Source organism: Sesamum indicum, linkage group LG8 (assembly GCF_000512975.1).
Source record: "Sesamum indicum cultivar Zhongzhi No. 13 linkage group LG8, S_indicum_v1.0, whole genome shotgun sequence".
Lineage (NCBI taxonomy): Eukaryota > Viridiplantae > Streptophyta > Magnoliopsida > Lamiales > Pedaliaceae > Sesamum > Sesamum indicum.
In genome coordinates, this window is record NC_026152.1 from 14,630,848 (window position 1) to 14,654,254 (window position 23,407).

Consider the following 23,407-nt stretch of genomic DNA (forward strand, 5'->3'; position numbering starts at 1 on the left):
ATTTTTTCTGCTAACAAATCTATTAATTTCATAAAGTTTATAAATATTTCAAAACATAAAAATATAATAATAAATTTATAAAATAAATAAATTTTATCCTTAAATGATATTACCTTTTATATTCAATATAATATTTACATATTAGAAAATTTGGAATAAATGTACCTTCTCATATGCATTAGCGTGTGTGAATGTATAAGGGTAATTTGGTCAGAAAATATTTATTTGACCTGTAATAAGTCGGTAGTAAATTAATCAAAATAATTACAGATTTTTATTCAATTATTTTGTTAATATCAATAAATTTTATGAATTTTGTCTAACAGATAAATTTATTTGTTAGGCAGGAAAAAAATATTAGGGTTACTACATGTAATTTTTTTCTAACTACAAAAAATTTATGTATAATTTCCCATTATGAAAAGTTATTGTTGGGACCAGGCTTGGTCAAACCAAATTAATCATAGAGCAAGTGTATAATATTTGCTATGTGATTGATCACTTTTTATGAATTGTACACTATTCACACGACAAGTGCATTGTACTTACGTAATGATTAATCCAAATTTAATCAAATTAAATCCAAATGAGAATTTTCATTACACCAAATATCATAAAAGAGCCGTGAAAATTATTTATAATAGAAGATATTATGTGCTCAAAGTGGATGGGTGTCTCTTTGCTGGCATGGCTACGATCTCTGTAGGAGATAACATTAAGAAAAATATTCAATGAATAAAAATTAACATTATTATCAGTAATTGCATTACCGTACCCATCATCATGTGATAGAGCTCGGAAAAATTCAAACACCCACTGAAAATAGTACATGTTCGAATAAATAAACCGACAAAATAAACGTGCTAATTGATAGTGTTAATTCTTATAAATAAATTTTAGTTTTTCTTTATATATTTAATCACTACTTATTTTTAATAAATAATTATTACGTTGTGATTTCTAACTTCGCAATTGTCGTGACTCTTTATTTGTACAGATTTTATTTTTATTTCTTGAGTTTGAGAAAAATGAAATTTTGATCAGGGTTGGTATCTTTTATTTTGCATGAATTGATTTTGTAATTTAATTCTGTAATTTTATTATTTTATATATTTGAAATGAATAATTTAATCGAAAAATTAAATGTCACTTTCACATGACAAGTTGGCATTTGGGAGTGATTTTAACTCTGGTCATTATTAAGAGTGGAGGCAAATTTCAAGAACCATAATAAATACAAAGTATTCATCAATGCGGACTACAAAACTTCAAAAACATAACTTTCCATCGAGAAATGTCTGTCTTTAATTGAGCCAACAAATGTTGGCACGTGTTCTGTATGTTCATATATATATATTAATTGGTTGTGCTAGTACAATTATTTTGGACTCGACATAATTGATTTTTCTTTTAACACGATAATGAGATTCAAACCTATAAAATTATGACATCTCAATTTGAAACATGGTCCTAGTAACTTATTGTTAATTAAAAACTCATATTCATCCTAAAAAATTGATTACTAAACAAAAAAGATATCGTTTGATGTCTAATGAGAAATTGTGATATTCTCCCTCACCAAATCCACGCATGCCCTAATATAGTGTCGGCTACCCCTACAGCGGACACCGACACACGAATTTTCCCATCTAAGTATCGATAGAGCCTTAATAACTTTAATATCACTTGTCAAAAACTCCATCCATCTCTAAAAAATATCAATTATTATATCGTCTTTAAAACACCTAATTCGGAATTCCTACCCGAATGTAAAATGAAAACCTTGTAACACTTAATTTGAGAATGGATGGGTTTAAAGCTGAGAAAGATGTACAAGTTTGTTATGATGCATGCAGCAGGATCTCACTCAATTTGGCGCTATTACATCACATATCTGAAACCCTAATTAAGCCCTTGATGAGCTTGATTTGATGTCAACCACTACATATACAGTAGTAGTTGAGATTATAAATTACACATTATGTTTTGTTTGTTGCAACTACCTGTTAGATTGCAATTAAATATTTCCAGCTCAAATCTAAAAAGGACACAAATTAAACTGAAATGTTAGGTTGCACACACCAAAATCAGGGAAAAATTATCAAAATACTTAAAGAAATGAGGAAATGGTCATTTCCTCATTTATAGAACCAATCACCGGTTATATAAGCAGAAAAAAGAGCCAATTTTTCCTTTCAAATTAAATGAGGACGCCATTAACTTGGATGGCCACATTAATGATTAGACCACTTTTGTGTAAAACATGTTTATAGACCAAAATCATGATACTATTAAACAAAAATAGAAGATAAGTGGAAAAAAACAAAGGTGATACTTTTTTAATATTCTTTACTAACTATATATATTTAGCGACAAGAATATTTATTTTGTCTCAATATTAAGTTTCACGATTGTGATGATTATTATTATTATTTTGTAAAAATTCCTATTATCAAGAATAGTGATTAAAAAATGCATACAAAGTTGTTACTAAATAGGGATAATTACATTTTTCTCTTCTGAAATTTGGTTTAATTACACATAGATCATTATAATTTGAAAAATTACATCTAACACCCCTAAAATTTGCTTTCATTTAACAAATAAGTCCCTCCGTCAATCAAAATTCACCAAATTTATTGATATTAATAAAACAACTGAATGAAAATTGATGTTTACCCTCAATTGACTTGTTACTAACTTATTGTAGGTATTTATTTTCTTTCGGCTAAACTACTTTTATAACAATGAAGGTATACCTCTCTCATGCATTAACGTGTGGAGACGTAGGAGGGTAAATTGATCATAAAGTATTTATTTGCCCTGCAATAAATCAATAATAAATCAATTGAGGTAAGTATAGATTTTTTTTTCAAATTTTCTATTAATATAAATAAATTCCATGAATTTCGACTAACAGAATGATTTTATTTGTTAGACAGAAGCAAACATCAAGGGTGCTAAATATAATTTTCCAAATCAGATGGGGCCTACGTGTAATTACACCAGATCTCAGGTGTGAGGAGTATAATTATCCCTACTAAATACAATTAGTAGTACATGTATAGTTACAACCCAGTAATAACAAATACTAGTTGTTACTATGGTTTGTGAGTGTACCTAATAAATTGGAAAAATTATAGTTTTAGTTCTATAACTTAAAGGGGTAGTATTTTAGTCCCGTACAAATTAATTTTTGTAATTTAGTCCTATAACTTTATAACTTTGATAATTTTAGTCCTTTTTCGGCCAATTTGACCGAAAATTGCAACTTATTTGCAATCTTAATCCTGTAAATAAATTCATATAGGGCCAAAATGCCAACTCTCCCAAGTTACAGGATTAAAAATACCAATACTCCCTAACTTACAGGACTAAAATTTCAATTTAATTGGGTTATTAGTAAGTCACATGCAATTTTAAAGATTAAAATTGTCAAATTTTTAAAGTTATAGGACTAAATTATAAAAATCAATTTGTGCAGGACCAAAATTGCCACCCATCATAAGTTACATGACTGAAATTGCATTTTTTTCCTAATAAATTTGTTATAGCTAAAAGCCATGACAAAAACATTTATTGTGGCTCATAACTATGGCAAAAATAGTTTTCATAATGAATAATCTAATTTTTTGCTTCAATTTTTATTTAATCATGATTAATAATAATTATTTACTACGATTTTAATCGATATAGGAGTTGTTATTACATCTTCAAAGTGGATTTTCCATTCAATAATTCGTTAACGAATTCATACTATTGTTATTAGTAAACTTAAAAATTGAATTTTCTATTTCAAATTCCACTGCATTTATACACGCCATTTTTACAAATATTAAATAACGTAGATATATATGCTAAATGGAATAGAAAATGTAGTAGGATTTGAAATAGAGAAAATCCAATCCGAACTTTACCATTTACGTTATCTTTTCAAGAATCGTCTTAACGATTAATCTGGGTTATGTGTGAGAATTGGATGGCAATACCATTTATTTTGCAAGCTCAGGTACATTGTAGTTCTTATTCTTGCATTTTCTAATAATTCATGAATGTCTGCTAAAGTACAGTTAAACCCTCATCTGTTTGATTACTTCTAGCTACAACCTAGTTTGTACGTACGAGGGCAAAAAATAAAAAGATCAATAATTGGACTATAATGTGTACATATAGAGCCCCCCACTGTCCTGGTACATGACATCCTTTGTGTTAGTTGACACTAGTAAGGCTAAAACATGCTGCAGCACTCTTCAGTTCATTCTCATCCATTTGCTCCACAAGCTGTCTGGAATCTTTCATTGATGACTCCAAGCTGTGTGTGTTCATCATCAAAACCTCAAATTCAGTAAACCAACATACGACTATATATACCATGATATTTAAATTTACAAGTACGTATGAGGCCTGAATTATGCGTATAACAAACCAACGGATGATTACAATGTTCAAAGTGTAATGATACCTGGATTCGTAGGCTTCCTTTGGTCCGATATACGATTGTGTGTCATCGATATGATCAAAAAACGGGTGCATCTCGTTATAATCTTGTGTTGTTTCTTGTTGGACATGAGGGAGAGGTTGTGGTATAACCAGCTGCTGCGAATGCATGACCAATGAGTTGGTATTGTTGTCGTTACTGTTACTGTCGTACGGTTGTTGACACAAAGAATTGACAACATTGTTTTCCTTGAAATCCAAATAACTATAGTGATCAGCATTGGGGCTGTTGGAATAGGAGAGTTGTGGGGCGATTGGCAGTGTCGGAACAACACCGTTGTATTGTGGAGGGTTATCCTCGTGGACGAGGGAAAGGGCGGTGTTTCTGGGAGGCGCCATGCCTAATTGTAATTCGGACAGATAATCATTGGTAGGGGACATCTCTTGTTGCTGTTGCTGCTGTCGGTAATAAGCGAGTTGTTGGAGAACGGCCTGAAGTTCCTCCTCAACCATCTGAATTTGGTAACTGAGTTGTTGTATCTCGACCAGACATCCATAGACGGGATACTTGTCGCGCATGGCAGCGTGGAATTTGATGGACTTCATGGCCATGGCCTTCTGATCAGGGTCGAGCTCCTTGAGTAGATTCTGGATATTCTTAACACCGAACAGACGGTGCACGTTTTGAAACATTTTAGGTTGATCAGCCGGGAAGAAGGGGGCAAGAAGGCATTCGGGAGTGCACCTCCTCCGTTGGTACTTGCAAGCGGCGCAGGCCTGGCCGGTGCCACTCTTAAGGGTCATCCTGAAATCATCCGACAATGATGACGACGATGATGATGAATATTTGATTCAAGACTGATGGATCACAAATGAAATTTTAGTTTTATTTGTGTAATAATTTTGTTGAAAAGATTATGGCTCAAAGGGAGTGTATAATTAGCAGAAATTCTTGGTGTAAGAAAGACGAAAGCCAAATGGCAAAATTGATCTGACTGAGGTGAGAGTGGTAAGACTAAGTAAAAATGAAGAGGTCCTAAAATGTTGGGGATGTTTCTTTGAAATGTAAGACCATTGGGGACAAGTGTTGTTACTTGAACAAAGTCTCTTGTTATGCTGAGAAAAAGGGGGGGGAGGGGTCCTATTTCTCAGGGGCATCATTGGTCTTGACTCAACTAAATCTCACTTAGCCTGCCTTAATATGTATAGCATGCATGTAGTACTTGGTGGTTTTATTACAAGTTTGAATTTCCAAGGTTTGTTTATCATTCATTGTTTTGACATTCTTGGATATGTACTAATAAATGTATACATGTGCTGCATGTAACCCAACATTTGGAGCATAACTGTAAAAATGTAATACACATTTTCTTTCATTTCTCAACTCCCAAGACTTTTTCCTTTTAAACAAAATTACAAAGGGTTTGTACCAAACTTTACTTTGAAATTGTGGAATTACACTTTACTCTAAAAAAATTCAAGAAATTACACTTACACGTCCTTTGACAATGCTCTATTTACAATCACACTTCCATTGTCAAGATTTTGAATGAAAACGGTTTGTATTTAGCAATTTAAGTGCATTTTCAATTTTGCTCCTCATCATCGAAAGGTCTTTATATTTTATTGACCAAATTACTCTGATAATGTTTAGAACTTATAAAACTAGATGTAATGTCCTATATTTTATGGGGATAAATATGATAAAATACTTATACGGAAGTTCTTTTTTATCTTTTACGCTTTTTGTATATGTCGAGTGATGTTAATGGGAAAAATTACACTTTTCATTCCTCAAGTTTGTTACAAAAACAGAATTGTTCTTTTATTTTTCATGATTTGGGCGGAACGCAATTTTAGTTATGTAATTTGGATTGGCATTTTTTATTCTACACGAATTAATTAGTCTCTTAATCATAGTAACATAGACTTAAACAAAAAATTATGTCATTAACAACACATAATAAAGTTTATGGTTAGGTCATTATATGTAGGGAATGATTTGAGTCGAACCGAATACGTCATTGTTCAAGTTTGTTTGAATTATTATCGAGCTTGAAAATTTTTATTTAAATTTGATTTGATTATTAATCAATCCAGCTCACACAAGCTTTAATTAGATCAAATATGAATCAAGCTCGAGTAATGTAATATTCTGAAGTATATTTTATTGTTTTTGCACTAATTGAATAAGCTCAAACCAAGCTTGAAATCTTACGAGATAAAAAAAAATTGTTCAAATTTGGTTTAATGAATTTAACAAATTGAATACAAACAAACTTTTATCGAGTATTGAGTAATTTGATTTATTTTTCAATTGTAATTATATGTAACGCCTTATTTAGTGACAAAGTTTGCAAGCATGCTCTTAAAATAAATTACATCAACACCCCATTTAAATATATATATATATATAAAGAATATGAAATATTTATATAATTAGAGCTAATCTCTGTAAGAATTGATCTAAGTTACCCTACCATTAATTTAGAAAGACGAGGTTGAGACTTTAGACAGAAAATTATAATGTTATTGTTTTACGTTTAGCATTTATTATAAGGGGTGTTTTCATAGTAAATTAAAATTGTGCAAGGGAGTTCTTTTTTTCCTCAGATCAATAATTTGTTAAGGGGTTGATTATAAGATAATATTATTTGTATTATACAGTCATTGAATTAAATATATTTTTGAACTTATTACTTAGGTTATTTGATGTTTTTGTTCTTTAACTTTCTAAAGTAGCATTTTATCTTGTATCTTTTTAATTTCCACGACTGATCCTTTTGTTCATCGGAATTCATCTCCACCTGCGAGAAGAGTGAACTTCGAAAAAAAAAAATGAAATCACAAAAATTTTAAAAATGTAAAACCAAAATAATATTGTAGAAATGCAAACAGAAATTGGAATAATTTTAAAATGTCACATAAGAAGCATGCATTTTTCGGCAAGAAATGTGAACTTTGAAAAAAAAGAACTACAATCACAAAAATTAAAAAAATATAGGACCAAAATAATACCCTTAAAAATAAAAAACACCAAACGGCTTAAATTACAGAATCAAAAATGCATTTAATCCTACACTTGCTCGACATTAAATTTAACTTCTTATTTTATTTTCTCCTGTCGTGTATATATATATATAATTTCAGGTTAAGAACTATGAAAAGTTTTAGTTTTATGAGATGAAGGTATATAAAGAGGCTGAGAAATTCTACTTTATTTCCCATACAAATTATCAATTGAAGGCTGGCAGAGGATGTAGGGGTATGAATAAACCCCTGCAATCCGATCCATCTGTTCTAATTACATCAAACCGTTCATAGCTCATCCATTTCAAATTATCAATAAATAATGACAGTGAAATGTTAAAACTCACTACTTCTTGGCTGGATGCTGATTTCAATAATTACAATCCGCTTCAGTCACAACTCAGTTCGCTGCATCTATTATATATATATTAACAGTCAGACACATTCAATGAGAGTGCAAAATCATGGAGAGAGGGAGGGAGGGATGGGAAGAGAGAGAGACACACGGACAAAGCATTATCTAGAAAGTATGCATAATGTGTATGATCTGTTTCGGCCAAATATTATTGCTGTAACGATGGTGTACAGGAGTTTTCAACAGTGACATGCGAAAAAGTTTTTCCCGATGAAATACTGATACGGGGGTATTTCTATATGCTGCAGTAACAGCTCCCGACAGGTCGACATCTGATCTATACATGACTTCTTTGTATTGGAAGAGAATCAGAGATGTGAACCTAAGTACAAGAAATGTCTGTTTACAATTGCAGTATCCATTATCCGGTCATGGCAGCCATTAGAGTTTGATGACGAGCTCAAGTACAATCCACTAAATGAGAAGTTCTTATTATCTCTTTCGGCCCCAAGCAGATAGAAGGATATCAGAGTCAGAAGGGAACACCTGGAATAGTTGTCTCTATCAGCAACTTCGCATCATGAGCACCAAAACCCCCGTTCACAATTTTGCGATCATTTGTTGAGACTTCCTGGTTGCTTAGCATAACCTGTCCCCTTTATCCCCACTATATAGCAAAATCGTTTATAGTACAATTCTGGCGTCGTATCAGCATTATAATTCCCAAGTCCAGCTTTCAAAAGTTAGCTCAAAGACCCACACAAGCAGAGATTTCGAAGCATCAATAGATCCAACACTGGACATGGCCAAATTAGCATCTTCAGAGTATCAAGTTGCAGACTGAAATTCCATAGGTACTAGTTTACAGCTTCAAAGAAAAGGACTTGGGGTTGTAGATGTCCTCTTTCACACATCGTAAGGACATCATTCCAGCCACCAATTACCTGTGAATGAGCGATAGATGAAATTTATACTAACAAATAGAGATTAAACAATATCAACGCAAGTGTTTAGGAAATTGTACCTTCACAGTCTTGTCATCATACATTATCCACTGTTCATGATCACGACTGTAGGCAAAACAGTGATAATGCTGCCCATAATAGCAAACCTAACAAAGACAAGGGTTGAAAATTTTGAGAAAATGTTTAGGCATTCATGAACCTAAATTTTCAGTGATCTATATCCCCACTGAAAGTAAAGACTGACAAACTTGTTTAATATTATCACGCTTTGTTTTGGAGTAGACATTACGTTTCTATTAGCAAGGTGAACACCAACTAGCTCAAATGTGTAGGAAATCGTTGTTATACATGCTAAATTTCAAAGCTGAGCGCATGAAATCATAATCATGCCCACTGGCTATTACAGCTTGACTTTTGATTAAAAGGGCGTTTGGGCGAGCTCATAAGCTCTTTAAACATGATGTTTGAGAACTTATAAAATGTTACAAAGTGCTTGTTAATTTTTTTAGGAAAATATCCTATAACCTCTAAAAATAAGATGTGCTTATGAGCTCTTTAAAAGAAAGTAAGGAATTGCTATAAAATTCTTTCAAATTAATTATAAATTTTGTCATAACTAAAATCTTATAAGCTCCATAATCTTATTTTATTCAAATCATTCATGATTTATAAGATGTATGAGCTTATAAGATCTTTTAAATAAGCCAAACATCTAAATAGATGAAGGTATTTGGGTAAAAGAATGGGATCAAAATATCAACAGATGCATGTACAGAGGCTTGTATATGGAGTAACTTGAAGGAATGGAAATACGAATTACAAGCAAGTAAACAAGAAACATCTCTTCGTCATTTTCTCTGAAGACAAAGAGTGCCTGACCAGAAAAATATCATTACCCAATTATTGCAGTTGAATGATGAAAAATGACCATAAAAATAAAGGCATAATAAGACTACTAGAAAGAATATCATTCTAATTAGCTAGTAACTGCAAATTAGCTGACTGCAAACCCAGACAGGATGGTCAAAGGTTTGGCTTTGCAGAAGGAAAGAAATGTGCGAATGTATTTAAGGGCGCTCCTCTAAAAAAAATCAATTTCGTCCAATTTTTGTAATAAAAACTAGCTGCAATCACATGATCAACTTTATTACGAAGGGAGTTCAAAAGCAAGGCATAGATCCGTGACCGGGTACCAAGCTTATCAGTTTACCTTTGTAGTGGAAAAAGCTTTAGCTACTAGAAACTAGCAATATTTCAAATATTTGAATAAAAGAGGCATGTTGGGAAGACCAAGAATATTATTTGTGAAATGTCCAAAAGTCAGCCGTACCATGAAGCAGCCATTTTACCAAAGCAAGTTTTTTGACATACAAGGAAATGCGCCTCTGGATTTTACTTGCAACCAGGATAATTTACAATAACCGACAAATCAAGTCATAAAACAGATTCATGTATTGTGGTGTCCGATTTCAGATTTTCATAATTCAGGTTTTTGTATCTTTTCAATTGCCCAACAAAACAATGTAAAGAATGTCCGAGTCCCTTTAAAATGAACTCTAGGAGGGTTGTAAGATTCACGATGAACAAAGTATCGCCCTCTACTTTCTCAACCAGTTTAAAAAATTAATAGTAAACAAACAAAATTTTCATATTTTAAGTGATTTGGAGAAACATACCACTGAAACCAAGCAACGTTTGTTTTGTGGATCAAGACCACGATAAAGGACACTGATATCTATCTCAGTAGATAAGGCTGCTAATGTTGCCGTTATATCATCAACACTCTCGCAAGAATTCTGCCAACCCAGGACTACAAAATAACAGAATAAGAAATGCCGTAGTTACTATAAACAGAGGAGCCAACCATTTGGTACAAGCAGAAGACAATAAACTGAAAAACAGAATATATAGAGAAAAGAGTAACTGTATCACATAAGAAAAGTTTAAGTCACCTGTTGTGAAGACATGTGGTGGACTGGAGAGAATGTGATGGATATAGTTAAGCTTTCCGCAACCGCCAGCATCTGGATCACAAGCTAACTGGTGATTCATCTCAACCAGGTTCAAAAGCTCATCAAAGGAGTTCTCTGGGCACATAACCTAGAAGGTAAAGTAAATAATTTATTGATGGCAATCATGAATTAACAATTCTGTCAAAAAACATTCTTCTTGAAAACCAATCTGACACAACTACACATAATTATAGATGCTTTGATCAAGAGAGACGTGCCTTCATTGTTCTCACAGCACTAGCATTGATATTATGAAAGAAAGATGTGTATTTCAGATATCTGGACTCCAAGCCACAGTTGTAGCAGTTCATCCTCTCAAAGATATCCATCCCAAAGATTGAATGTGCAATACAAGAACTATTGGTGCAGTCCCAGGAGCCTGTGCAACTGCTATCTACTGATTCGGTATCAGAAACATGAGATGCAGGAGTAAATGATTGATGAAGACAATCAAATATTACACCCAGCACTTCAGAAGCATCATTCATCTGACCCTGCATGGTTATCACATTTTAGTCACAGGCTGAAATACTTTCTGATTTCATATTGGAGGAAGAATTACTTAATACATAGTGAACTAAAATCACAAACAAAAGAAACAGCCACAATTATAGTAGTGAAATTTACCTCCTGGAAGAAACTACTATCAGGATACAAGTTGCTTAGAGCAACTCTCAAGGAAGTAGGGGCGACAGCTTCTCTTCTGTTATCTTTAGGTCCCATGCTCAGAGCAATGAAGATATCATACAATGCACATATAACACAAGGATCACCAACATGGACATGTTCTGATGATGACCTCCGCAAAAATTCATCCCGGAACCGTCTTAAGTGCCACAAGGACTAAATTTAAAAGAAGAAAGAAAAAGAAAAAAAACAAATACCTCAGGGCTCAAACACAATGATTTTCGAAGACAAAAAGGAGGTGGGTGGGTGTAATATTTAGTGAAACATAAAGAATAATATAATTTAATTACAAACCTGTATTATGACATTGAGAAAGCAATTATATTCACCAACTTCATTTTTTAGCCCTGTTCCATATGCATCCATTCCGTTAACATCTGTCACACATTCATTGCGCGAACCACATGAGTCAGTGGTTTCGGGAAGCTCCTTGTGTGGCAATGCTGAACTTGATGTCAAAGGTAAATTTCTATGTGCATGGAATGTATCTGGCAAAAGTATCAAATTAAAGTAATTGCTAAGTAAGCTGTGTCGATAAGTTAATTCACCTATTTGCTCTTGAAAATAGAAACTTGGTTTTTGTAGGGTAGAAAATCCTGCAGATGGAAAGGATAACATAAAGAAAATTCTAATGCCACTTTGCCCAACCTTCAAGATCCAATTTAGTGGACTCCATTCAAAGAGAACATGGTCAAGTAAGCTTTGTCAAAGAATGAATGGAACCACATAAAGGAAGGTAATACAGAAAGCTGAATCAAAATATTGTTAAACTATATGATCTGCCAAGATACTCATCTCAAGCTCTCATAGCAGATACTACCCTCCCAAAGCCAGTATTTATCGAGTTAGCTCTTATAACGAGTCCTTATGCATGATGCGTGAAGATACCCATGTCAGGACTTTGAAGGTAGTATTACCATCCCAGAGACATGTATCCTCCCGAATCCAACCATGTTAGCTCTGGAACGGATGTCAGAAGTTTATAGTACACTCAAAACAATCAGCAGTTACACTCATAAATATATATATATATAATACGTGAGCGGAAGAAAGAAATAGAAGTTAAAAAGTAAAGTCAGGATTAGGTTCACTTCTACGTGCACCAGCACAAGCACATGGAGTAATAAATGCGCAAGTAAGTACACTGAAAACAACTCAATGCAGAAAATATTTGTGGTTACTTCAAAAAATAACCATATAGCAGTCAAGGGTACACAGGATGCTAAGCAAAGATTGAATTTTCTTCTCCCAATAAGCTCCCTTGAACTGAAGATAAATATATAATTTGGAAGATGGTGTCACCAAGCAGCTTGAACATGGAACCAAAAACAAAAAGAAGACACGCAGAAAGAAGAGGACATACCAAGACTTTGGCGTACAGCTTTCTTAAGGTCCGCTTGAAACCTTTCTTCATCATCCTCCTCAACCTGAAGCTGTCTAAATGTTTTTCCTGCATTATCTACAAAATGAGGTCATCAAATTTTCAACCATTCAGAACTAATAAAGCTAACCTGTTAAATAGCATAAGCTGAAAGCGAACTTTCTAAAAACATCAAGAGTATCAAGGATGGCCAAGTAACCTTCATGGTAATCAATAATGCTGTTTGCACTGGAGGAATTGCAGGCTAAGAATTTGATTGCGCTTATTTGGATAATTTCAACTTAAAATGGAATTCAAATCTTTTGGCACAATGAGTTATCTTATCAACTGCTGTGGAGTATTTAACTCCAAATTCCTAACTGATCAAAATCCCACAGACCATGGGTAAGAACGCCTGGCTGGTTGATTTCATTGCCATACTTTGTCACTGCTTACCGAAAATACGGGAAGGAATCTAACAGGGGAGCATGATGCCATTGCTATCATATCTACTTCCTAGACAATGGCAAAGTGACGTATTTGATGTGAATTCATTTTTGTTGTCAAGTCCATTCCATCCCATTCAAATCATTTCATGTAGCCAAACTTCGAAATAAGATTTTACCATTTCCAACATCCTTTATCCAAAAACACTAATTAAGGGCAGTAACGGTCTCATATCAGTAATCAAATACAATTTTCATCCCTGAATGGTCCTAAATAAAGAAATCAACCACGAAGCATCTGAGACTTCCCTAGCACTAAGCAAATCCACCCAACGAATTATGGGCGGGCATCAGTCCTGATTCACCAACCATATTTCCTTCCATATATTCTGTATTATTAGAGAAAAAATGATGATCACAGGCATCATAATCATAATTTTAGCATCATGGTTCAAAGATAACCTGAAATCTCGGCAGTAAGCAAGATAACACTCAAGTGCCCAAAACTTATGGTCTTAAAATAATTTCAGCCATTACGGTTTTACTCTCTCCCTATAGAAACTGCAATTTTGAGCAAATCATATTCAAAAATTAAATTCCAAGACAGAAGCTACATGCATTCTATGGAAAAACAATTCAATCACAAAATTGAGACCAGATCATGGGTTAATGTTAACCACTTTTACTCGCTGAAGTCACTGATTTGTTATAAACTCATCAAAATCACGCGTTTTGGTACAGTACCAGAATCCTAACTATCAAGAAAATTGCATCAACCAGAATCCCTAAGAATCCAAAATGAAGTCTAAGAAGAAAAGCCAAGAAAATATAGACCATATTTCTGACAAAGGAATAGATAGAGTTTCATCTATTGCAACCAAGCTACAATCGAAAAGTAGAACCAGAAGTATCCCAGTTGATACCATAGAACTCGACAAACAGCAGTTTGACTCAAAATACAAGCGACCACAATTTATCTTTGCAATTTGGCAGCCATTAAGAGTTCACTTGCCAATAGCTTCCAAAGTCATTTCTCAGACCTTATCTCCCAGTTCAGAGAGCTCCTAAGTTACTGCACTAATCATCGGGTGCAGCAGAAACCAACTTCAACCTATTATCTTCCTAATTAATCTTTTGTATATATTCATCACACCAGCCATTCAAATGAAATCAAGATCCACAGCCCCGCCCCCTTTTCTTTGGTCTCTGTTGTGGATGGGGGCTTGCTCACTGAGTTTTGGATCACTAGAATACCGTAATTCTTTCTCCATGCAAGATAAAAAAAGGTTATCAATACTCACCATCCAACAGAGTCCAACCGATGAACCACACTGCAAGCTCAAAGTCAGGAAGACACAGCACAAATAAGGTTGGTAATTAATTATATACTTAGACATTCAAACTCAGAAGGCCTTCCAACCAAAACAGACAATCGGTACTATTTCCTGAGGCAAAATGTTTTCATTGTTCTTAACTAGAAAGGTTCAACCTCTTCCACTAACCTTTATGAAAATATTCACCTACCCCCTCAAAGCACCGACACTGATAACCCTAAATGTAAAGTCAGAGGAAGAAGGAAGTTACAGCCAAAAAAAATCTTCAGCTACAACTCACAAAATCCAAATATTAAATGATAAGACAAATGAATATTTAGCTAATATTCTGCATATCAAGTCACAATAATGCATAACACATTTATTCAGATAAAGGATCCATGAAAGCTCAGAGGGACAAGTTGTGTAGGGGGAAGTCAAGGAAGACACAAGAACTTAACACCACAGTCAAATCAAACAATTACACACAGAGACCACAACAAAGTAGGGTTTCCATTCTTGAACTTACAATAACTCCCTAGCACCTAAAGTGAACCACTAGAATGTACTCTCAAATGAGGCCAAAATGTTCTTTCAAAGTGAATACACCAAACAAGCAATCAGTTTAGGGATGCTACAGATATGTGATTCAGAAAAAATAAATAAATAAATAAAGACAAAGTCTTCCTTAGTTCAACAACTTGCTAAGTGGATATGTCGGTGCAGAAAGACACAAATATATCTATATATATGCTTCCATAGAGGAATCCACAGCAAGAAACAAATAATTTTAAAAAAATCACAGGACATACTAGTTCTATTAAAGGTGCATACCGCCATCCCCATGGGAATTTTGCACATATCTAGGCTGACCAGCATTACTATCTTCCTTTTCAGATGTCAGAGGTTGATTCTTTCCATTACTCAAGTTGGTTGGACCCTTCTGCCGTCTGCCTCTCCTTCCTGGGCGTCGATCAGAAAATGAACCACCTTCTTGCGGAATACCACCATTCACTAATTCTGCAAAAAGGATCATGTAAATAAGTCGACTTAACTTAAATAATTCAGAAGACTAACTCGATTTTCTGTCATAGCAAAAAAAGTCACTACCACTTCTCAATGTAGCCCCATTTGCAAAGCTCTTTGGCACACTTTCCAAACCGCCAGCAAGTCCATCCTTCTGCATCAAAGATTCCTAGAAAAGTAATTTTTTGAATCTTTTAAATAAACATTATTTCCTCCTTTTCCTGAAACAGAATAAAATTAATTTTGGGGCTGGAAGCAATGCATTCTTCTCACAGTAATTATCAGTTAGAATAGAATCTACACGTGACTTGATATAATGGGATGACAAACAATCGCACCTTCCTATTTATCCATTTTTCATTGTCTTTGGCATCATGGTTGCTCCTCAAGTAAGCATCAGACACTCCAACTGGTTCACCATTCTCCTCGGCATTTTTTAAAATTCTTTTGTGCTGCTCAGCCAGATGCTTCTGTTTTGCCTCATTTTCTATTCGTCTTTGATATTCCAGAGTTTCTTCAAGCTTTCTTTCCTCAGCTTCAAGTTCAATTTTACGTTTGTACTCCTCTTCCTGTAACTGTAAGGCATCATCAGACACAGGATCAGCAATTTCAGCACCTGGACCATCCTCATCATGACCAACTTGAAGCAATCTGAAAATTTTATCAGCATTAAAGAGATGAGTTTTGCATAATTTTGGAGAAATAAGCAAGCACATGAATGTGCTTTAAGAGGGCAAGAGGAACATACATCTCTTCTGCAGTCTGATTGTGCAGCTCATCACAATGAGTAGCCTACAGAAGCAATACCCATATTGAGAACACCTAAATAATTACTCAGCATACTACATTTGTCTTTGAGATAAATAAACACCACTGAATCTGATCATAAATTTCAAACCTTTAGATCCTTGTTTCTCCGGCTCTCCTTGCTCTTTTTCTTATCCTTTGTCCTCTCATGGACATGTCTTGAATTATCAACTCCTGCACTAACACCCTTTTTGGAATCCAGAGCAAGTTCTGCCAAAAATGCCTCCCTTGCCGCATCAGATTTTTCTCTGGCGTCTTTCTCTGCCAGATCCTCTAGGCGTGCCTGCAAAAGAATGAACAAAAAGCCTTGAACTCGTTTTGCAGAAGACACTTGTGAGGCTGAGGGGCCTTTTACCAAAGGTGTTCACAAGATACTCACCCGCAAAAATGATTTGACTAGAGGTATTAAGACTGATCTGAAATCATGGGAAGATGCAGGCTCAAGTTTAACCTCTAACTGTTGCATCCCGACAACTATGCGCATGATTCTTGCATCGATTTTGCTGATCTGAATCACTGAGAAGTGTGAGACAAAGATGGAAAGCAAACACATGATTAAAAAAAAAAGTAACTGTAGACTAAGGTACCAAACCTCAATAGAAACTTGCTCCTTCTGTCTCTGTATTGCAACTTCTATACAAGAGTCAACCTGATGGAGGTATTCTTTTCTTCTCCAATCTTCTTCACCAGATTCTAGGTCGCAAAGATGAGATGTCACGCCACTGTAACTCTCCTCAAAACCAAACTGGTTGACATTTAGTGACTCTGCATCCTTTAGAACATTTGTTATAGCATCCAACTCAAATCTATTGCTGATAATGTTACTATCTTTGTCATTTTCGATGAGCTCTTCTCGCCTTTTTCGAAGAACAGAATCATAACTATGATGAGCAAAATCTTTGGCATGTTCTCTTTTCTTTCCCTCTTCCAAGCAAAGATCCTCCACAGCCTGCAATGCCTCCTCATAACTTAAGTGCTCACATTTTCTCTCACATAAGCCCTGCAGATGGTAAGATTCTTTCTCAAGCAACTGGAGAATTTCCAGACCTTTCTGAGCTTTCTCTTCTCTTACATGTCTCCAGGATGCCAATTGCTCACCACTTGAGGGGCCTGTAAATATCCAGGACAATAATGCATCTGAATCAAGTATAACACCATTCTCATAGTTGACATGAGATGAAGTTGCTGAGATAGAACAATCATTGACAGCATCATCATAAGATAGACGAGGGACCTTGCAGGGAAGAAAATGCTCATCAAGGACCAAAAATGAAGCATCCTGGCTGAATATTATCTTCTCCATAATTTCAACACCTTGAACCCCAGTGTTTGTATCATCTACTGCATTACTTTTATCAGAATATCTACTAAGTCCACAAGAATGAGAAATTTCTTGCAAAAATTTCAGGATCTTCTTAAGCTCTGGAGCACCCAAAAAGCAGATGCATAAAGGTGTTCGCTCCAAGTTGGAGTTGAGAAGTAGAGAACCACAAGCAAGACCCTGCAGCTCCTCCACTGCAAAGTGTATAACCTTGCTAAGGTGACCTGTCGCCAGATACTTGTTTTTGATAAGTGCCTGGAAAATGGCATGGATTCTTTCCAGAATCTTTGTACGTTCAGGGTCATCAGACAAAGGCCAATTTTCATGGAGTAAACTTTCCTTGCTCCTTTGATCTCCGTCACAGTCCATCCACTCAACATCTTCAAACTCCCTGCTATCCTTGGTACAAACTTTGAAATTATCACCAGATCTTTTCTTTCTAGGTGATGAAACCCATTCATACTCGCTACAATAAGTGTCGATAAAGCATTCTTTGGAATCATCTACGCCATTTTTGCGGTGGGCTTCATCAAGGAAGTCAGTTGCATCAGATTTTGACTGTTTCCCAAGCATCCTAATTGCAGCATTTAAATCTAACGGTTTCCATGAACAGTTTAGAAGCATTTCGGCCCATTCATTCTCCACATTCTGGGGCAGAATTGACTGCATTTTGGGCAACAAACTGCCCATATGCTCCTGCACAACATGCTGCATGAACAAACCAGCGTCAGCAAATTTGTCGTTGCAGCGACAGCACAACCAAAATTTCCACGCTTTATTTGTCTCCCCAAAGGACAAAGCCTCATTAAGCACCTCACTTGGTGACCCATCCTTTGATGAACTAAAATGCGCCTGTAGGTCCAAAATCTTAATTCTAAGCAAATCTTTCTTCACATCCAAACTCATTGAGTTCCAATATGACTGGACCCAATCCCTCCTCTCATCTGAAGATGCATTTTTCCTCACGGTCCCACTTTTCCTTCTTTCTCCTGCTTTCTGGCCCGGTATTGGATACGAATCCAGCCCCTTGTTGTTTTTATTACTATCATCGCCATCATTTCCCAATTGAGGAGACTCGGACTTCTGCTGCAAAAGCCGGGCAGCAGCCACCCTCACCTCAATTTCCTTCCTCCGTTCCTCAGGTGTCTTTGCCACCTTCTTAATCTCATTTGGCCTCCTTGCCTGAATCAATCTGAGCTCCATTGGGTCCTCAGGAACCCTCCTGATTGGAATCAACCGAAACTTCTCCTCCCCATTACCAAGATTCTTCATCCAAGTCGAAATGGACGCAATGTTTGACTTCTGAATCAAAGACCGGAGCTCACTTTGAACATGGGCAACTCGCGCCTCAGCTGTGGAAATCTTCTGCTGGTTCTCCTCCTGCAAACTCTCCTTTGCAGGGTCCACAGGATTTTCAATCATCAAAGCCCTCTCACACTCTTGAACGACCTCCTCGTATTCTTTGCCATCGCTTGCTGCCTCGTACAACAAATTCGCATAAAAATGGGAAAACTCAATAGAACTGGGGGACAAACTCACTGCCCTCCTCGCACTCTCAATCGCATTCTTCAAATGCCGCTGTTTGGCATTTGGGTCATCAATAATTGAAGCCACCTTCACACAAACAGTCCCTTGAACACGGTGGATCAAGGCCGAGTGTGGGGAATTCTCATGTTTCGTACCTAAATCCTTCATCAATCTTAGGGCTTTGGTGTGGTTCCCCCGACGCAAAGCCGTCAAGGCACGCTCACATTCAAGCTTTATCGAAGCATAGGACGAAGAAAAGTTCGCATTGCTACTGCTTTCCAAATCCGCAGCATCCGATTTCGCAGTTGTTTTCACACAAGGGTTTGGGGAATGCTCCGGGTTCGCAGCACCACCATCGGCGGCGGCATCCTCGGCCCCCGCCGCAGACTGTGGCTGAGAGGGTTTGGAGCGAGGGGCAACATTTCGCTTCTTATGCCCCATACCAAATTTCCCGATAGCTACTTAACTCACATGCATAAATTTACATTTACGCGCAAAATATCTGTAGATGCATATATGGGCTGCTCAATAAATGTAGAGAGAGAGACAGCAGAGACACAGCACACAAGCCGAGAGAGCAAGCGACTTACTCAGCAATCTGGGAGAAGAACGATCGGCGGAGCTGCGCAGACACACACACACACACACGTATATGTCTGTTAGTATAGAAAGATAGTGTATTCTGAGTGTGGAGGAGTGTGAGAGAGAGAACACACCCAACCACTGGGGTGGGGTGGGGTGGAGGGTGGAAATGTGCAGAATTTTGGACTGTAGTTTTTTCAGAGTGTTTGGGAAGGAAGAAAGAAAGGATTTTTGTGGTAAGAAAGGGAAATGAAGGGATTAAGGTTTGGTAATGACTTGGATTGAGATTTGGGGTTAATATAGTAATTATAAATTAATTGCCTTTTGGTATCTTTCACTCTTTTTTGTCTTTCTTTTCTTTTTTCTTTTTTCTTTTTCATTTTTGGGTAGGTGGAGAAAAGTAAAATATCTTTGTTTTATTACATGTTTGTGATAAAAAGATGAAAAAATATGAGAGAAATTTGAGTTTGCATTGATATAACTGAAAAATAAATTAAACTATTGTATACTCGATTAATAATAGCGTGTTTGAGCTCAAGTCGTAGACCAATCAAACTTGAATAAGTTTTTCGGTCAATGAGCTTTCAAATTCAGGTTTAACTATATTCAGTTAGTGAATAAATAATAAAATATATTTAAAAATATCAAATTACTTGAATTTCAATTCGTGTTCGATTCAAATCAAAACTTGTTTTGAGTTCAATTTAATCAATAACCAGACCAAATTCAAATAATATTTTCTTAAACTCGATAACAATTCAAACAAACACATCGTAATAGACTATTTTTGTTAAAAAGAAAAGGTGAGATCATTTCAGATAGAATTAAAAAAATATATTAGAGGAATATGATTTGAAATGCACCTTTTCCCAAATAAGAAAATTATCATCATTCGACAGAGCGGATCACACTGGATAAAAAAGTTGACAACGGCGCAAAGAAATAAATGCAGATGCCCCTAATTAGCCATATTATGTCAAAAAATAATAATAATAATTCAAGCTACAGATCACGCTGAGTTCAAAAACACGTAGTAACAGTATAAATTCAAACTCAATAAATGTGTCAGAATGACATAAATAATTAGAAAGAAATGCTAATAATTAATTACGTATCCATGTCGAATGTAATAATATTTAATTTTGTCGAAATAAATCATATCGAGTCGAAGCAAACCATATGTCTAACGACATACACTCTAAATTGATTTGTGAAAAACTTTACATAATAAACAAAATTATTGGTGAAGCTTTAGGTATAATTTTTTATCGGAACTTCTATATGGTAAGAAAAATACATTATATCAAAAGGTTGAAATAGCTTAATAGTAAATATACATAACCATAAAATGAAAATTAATCAATTATGAATCAAAAAAGTGTATGTTCTTCTCTTGTGGGTAATTTATTTATTTATTTGTGAAATGTGATGTGTTGGTTTAATTGTTAAAAAATTCATCGGAACTTTCTGAATATTTTTTCTATTGCAGGTTTAATTGTAAGCTTATTTTAAATTTATTATTTTTGGTTTATTACTTGTTTTAGCAAAATCTGAAATAAAGTAACAAATCAAAAGAAATAAATTTTAAAAACATTGAAGGGAAAAAATATGCTATATTATTTTTCGGTGCAGTTGGCTTGAATTTTTTAATATATATTTTTTATTTTTTTGGATACAAGTATATATAACAACCCATATATATATAAGTGTTTAAGGCGCAAAAATATTCAAAAAATTTCAACGAATATTTTTAGTAGTCATAAAAATTACATTAATGCCACATCAATGCGAATCTAATAATTTTACTGACGGCATTAAGTCAATAAGATCTTTTTTATATGTGTTAAGTATTAAAGGTGTTTGCGACATTGATTATACTTGGAACGATGGTAAATAAAATTAACCCTTCTCTTATGATGCATTAATGCAATAATTATCACTATTCTATTTCATATGTGTACAAATTTCAAATTTCATTCTACATTCTGGTATATTATTATTTAGTTGAATAATAGTTTTTTATTGTTTACTATTTTTGTTTCTTTTACAGTAGTTCATTTTCAGAACGTATTTATAAATTAAATTTATTAATATATTAAATAATATAATGAGTTATATATTATAATAAAAAAATTTTATCTCACAATTTGAGAAAAAGTATTATATCATTTCATGAGTTCTTGAATGAACGACAATTGTCAAGCCAATTTTTTAATAATCTCTGTATATATTTTTCATCGAATATTTAATCACTATAAAATATTTTAATAATTTCGTACGTGCGACGCAACATAGCTTCACGAGTGATGTTTGTCTTGTTCCGAGCCTTTTGAACCAATTAGATCGTACCTATTTTATTTTGTGTGTAAAATTTACTACATTAAAATAAACGTAAATGTTATGAATCATTTTTGACGTATTGTGAATGTGTATAAAAAATATAAAAAAATTAATTATAAAAAAAAATTTACGTACTTCAGATAATTTCGTACATCCAATCTAAGTGCTAGTCCAAAGTCGGAAAATATTAAATTCAGATATTCCAAAATAATTTGCGAAAAGTATCTACACCTTAATAATGTATAATAAATAAAATATATAGGTGGATGGATGTCTTTATCTTAAACTTTAATAAAGTCGGAAATATTATTTATAATCAGCATCATGAATTATACTTTTTAATATAGTTAGTAAAAAATTTGAGCAATATAATCAATTATTTAATAAATATAATTTAATATATGCTATATAATTAGTCTAAATTAATCGAACAAAAAGAAGAAAATCACAAGATACGTTGATAGTAACTTTTTATGCTAAGAATATTCTAAGAATAATTCTTAAAGCACCATAAAATAATGTCGTACAACAGGCATCACGATTAATTACGAAATCAAATTTTCAGCTAAAATTGGAATATCATTATTAATCCACTAGAAAATAAAATAAGAGTGAATAATTATAAATACATAAACAGTCAATTCTAATAAGTACTTGCAAAAAGCTAATTACCCTTACTTATTCTAGAAGTAAGTTCTTGAATTGTTTAAGAAAATAAAATTACAGAATTTAAAAAATATTAGTAATGATACTTTTGTATAATTAATATATGTTCGTTAAAATACTAAAAATAAGTTATATATATAATTTTTTTAAGGAAAATTACAAACTCTTAGCATCTCTTTTTTTTTTTTTTTTTTTGAGATTACAAACTAAAGCCATAAAAATTTCACAAAATTTTAAACAATTATTTTAGAATTCTCACACGTTAATGCACGTCAGAAGATACACACACCATTATAAAGATAATTCAATCATAAAAGATTTGTTTAACCTGTAATAAATCAATAAAAAGTTAATTAGGGATAAATATGAATTTTTATTATTATTATTTTTTTAATATCGTCAAAACTTGTGAATTTTGATTAATGGGAAGATTCATTCGACGGATGAAAATAAATATTTGAGGATAAACATATATATTATTTAAATTATAAGAGATTTATGTATAATTAAACTAAATTTTATAAGAGAACAGA

At 34.0% G+C, this 23,407-nt stretch overlaps 2 protein-coding genes across 7 annotated transcripts; both read right to left on the reverse strand.

Annotated features, from left to right (window-relative positions):
- LOC105168754 (LOB domain-containing protein 27-like) lies at positions 3,997-5,392 on the reverse strand. The gene is made up of 2 exons (XM_011088896.2): positions 4,463-5,392; positions 3,997-4,312 (listed from the first exon to the last, which is right to left on the reverse strand). The coding sequence occupies exons 1-2, from the start codon at positions 5,239-5,241 to the stop codon at positions 4,210-4,212; spliced, it is 882 nt and encodes a 293-aa protein (XP_011087198.1). The 5' UTR covers positions 5,242-5,392; the 3' UTR covers positions 3,997-4,209.
- LOC105168755 lies at positions 8,002-20,135 on the reverse strand. 6 transcript variants are annotated; one of them, XM_011088898.2, is made up of 16 exons: positions 19,877-20,134; positions 17,031-19,788; positions 16,818-16,946; positions 16,530-16,721; positions 16,380-16,423; positions 15,970-16,282; positions 15,716-15,800; positions 15,440-15,625; positions 12,850-12,945; positions 11,781-11,974; positions 11,427-11,642; positions 11,018-11,293; positions 10,740-10,887; positions 10,464-10,597; positions 8,847-8,933; positions 8,002-8,766 (listed from the first exon to the last, which is right to left on the reverse strand). In XM_011088898.2, the coding sequence occupies exons 2-16, from the start codon at positions 19,725-19,727 to the stop codon at positions 8,680-8,682; spliced, it is 4,884 nt and encodes a 1,627-aa protein (XP_011087200.1). In that variant the 5' UTR covers positions 19,728-19,788; positions 19,877-20,134; the 3' UTR covers positions 8,002-8,679. The 6 variants fall into 6 exon arrangements, with proteins under 6 accessions (XP_011087200.1, XP_020552082.1, XP_011087202.1 ...); XM_020696423.1 differs by having other exon boundaries at positions 11,781-11,863; positions 12,850-12,936; positions 17,031-20,135; XM_011088900.2 differs by having other exon boundaries at positions 15,716-15,785; positions 17,031-20,134.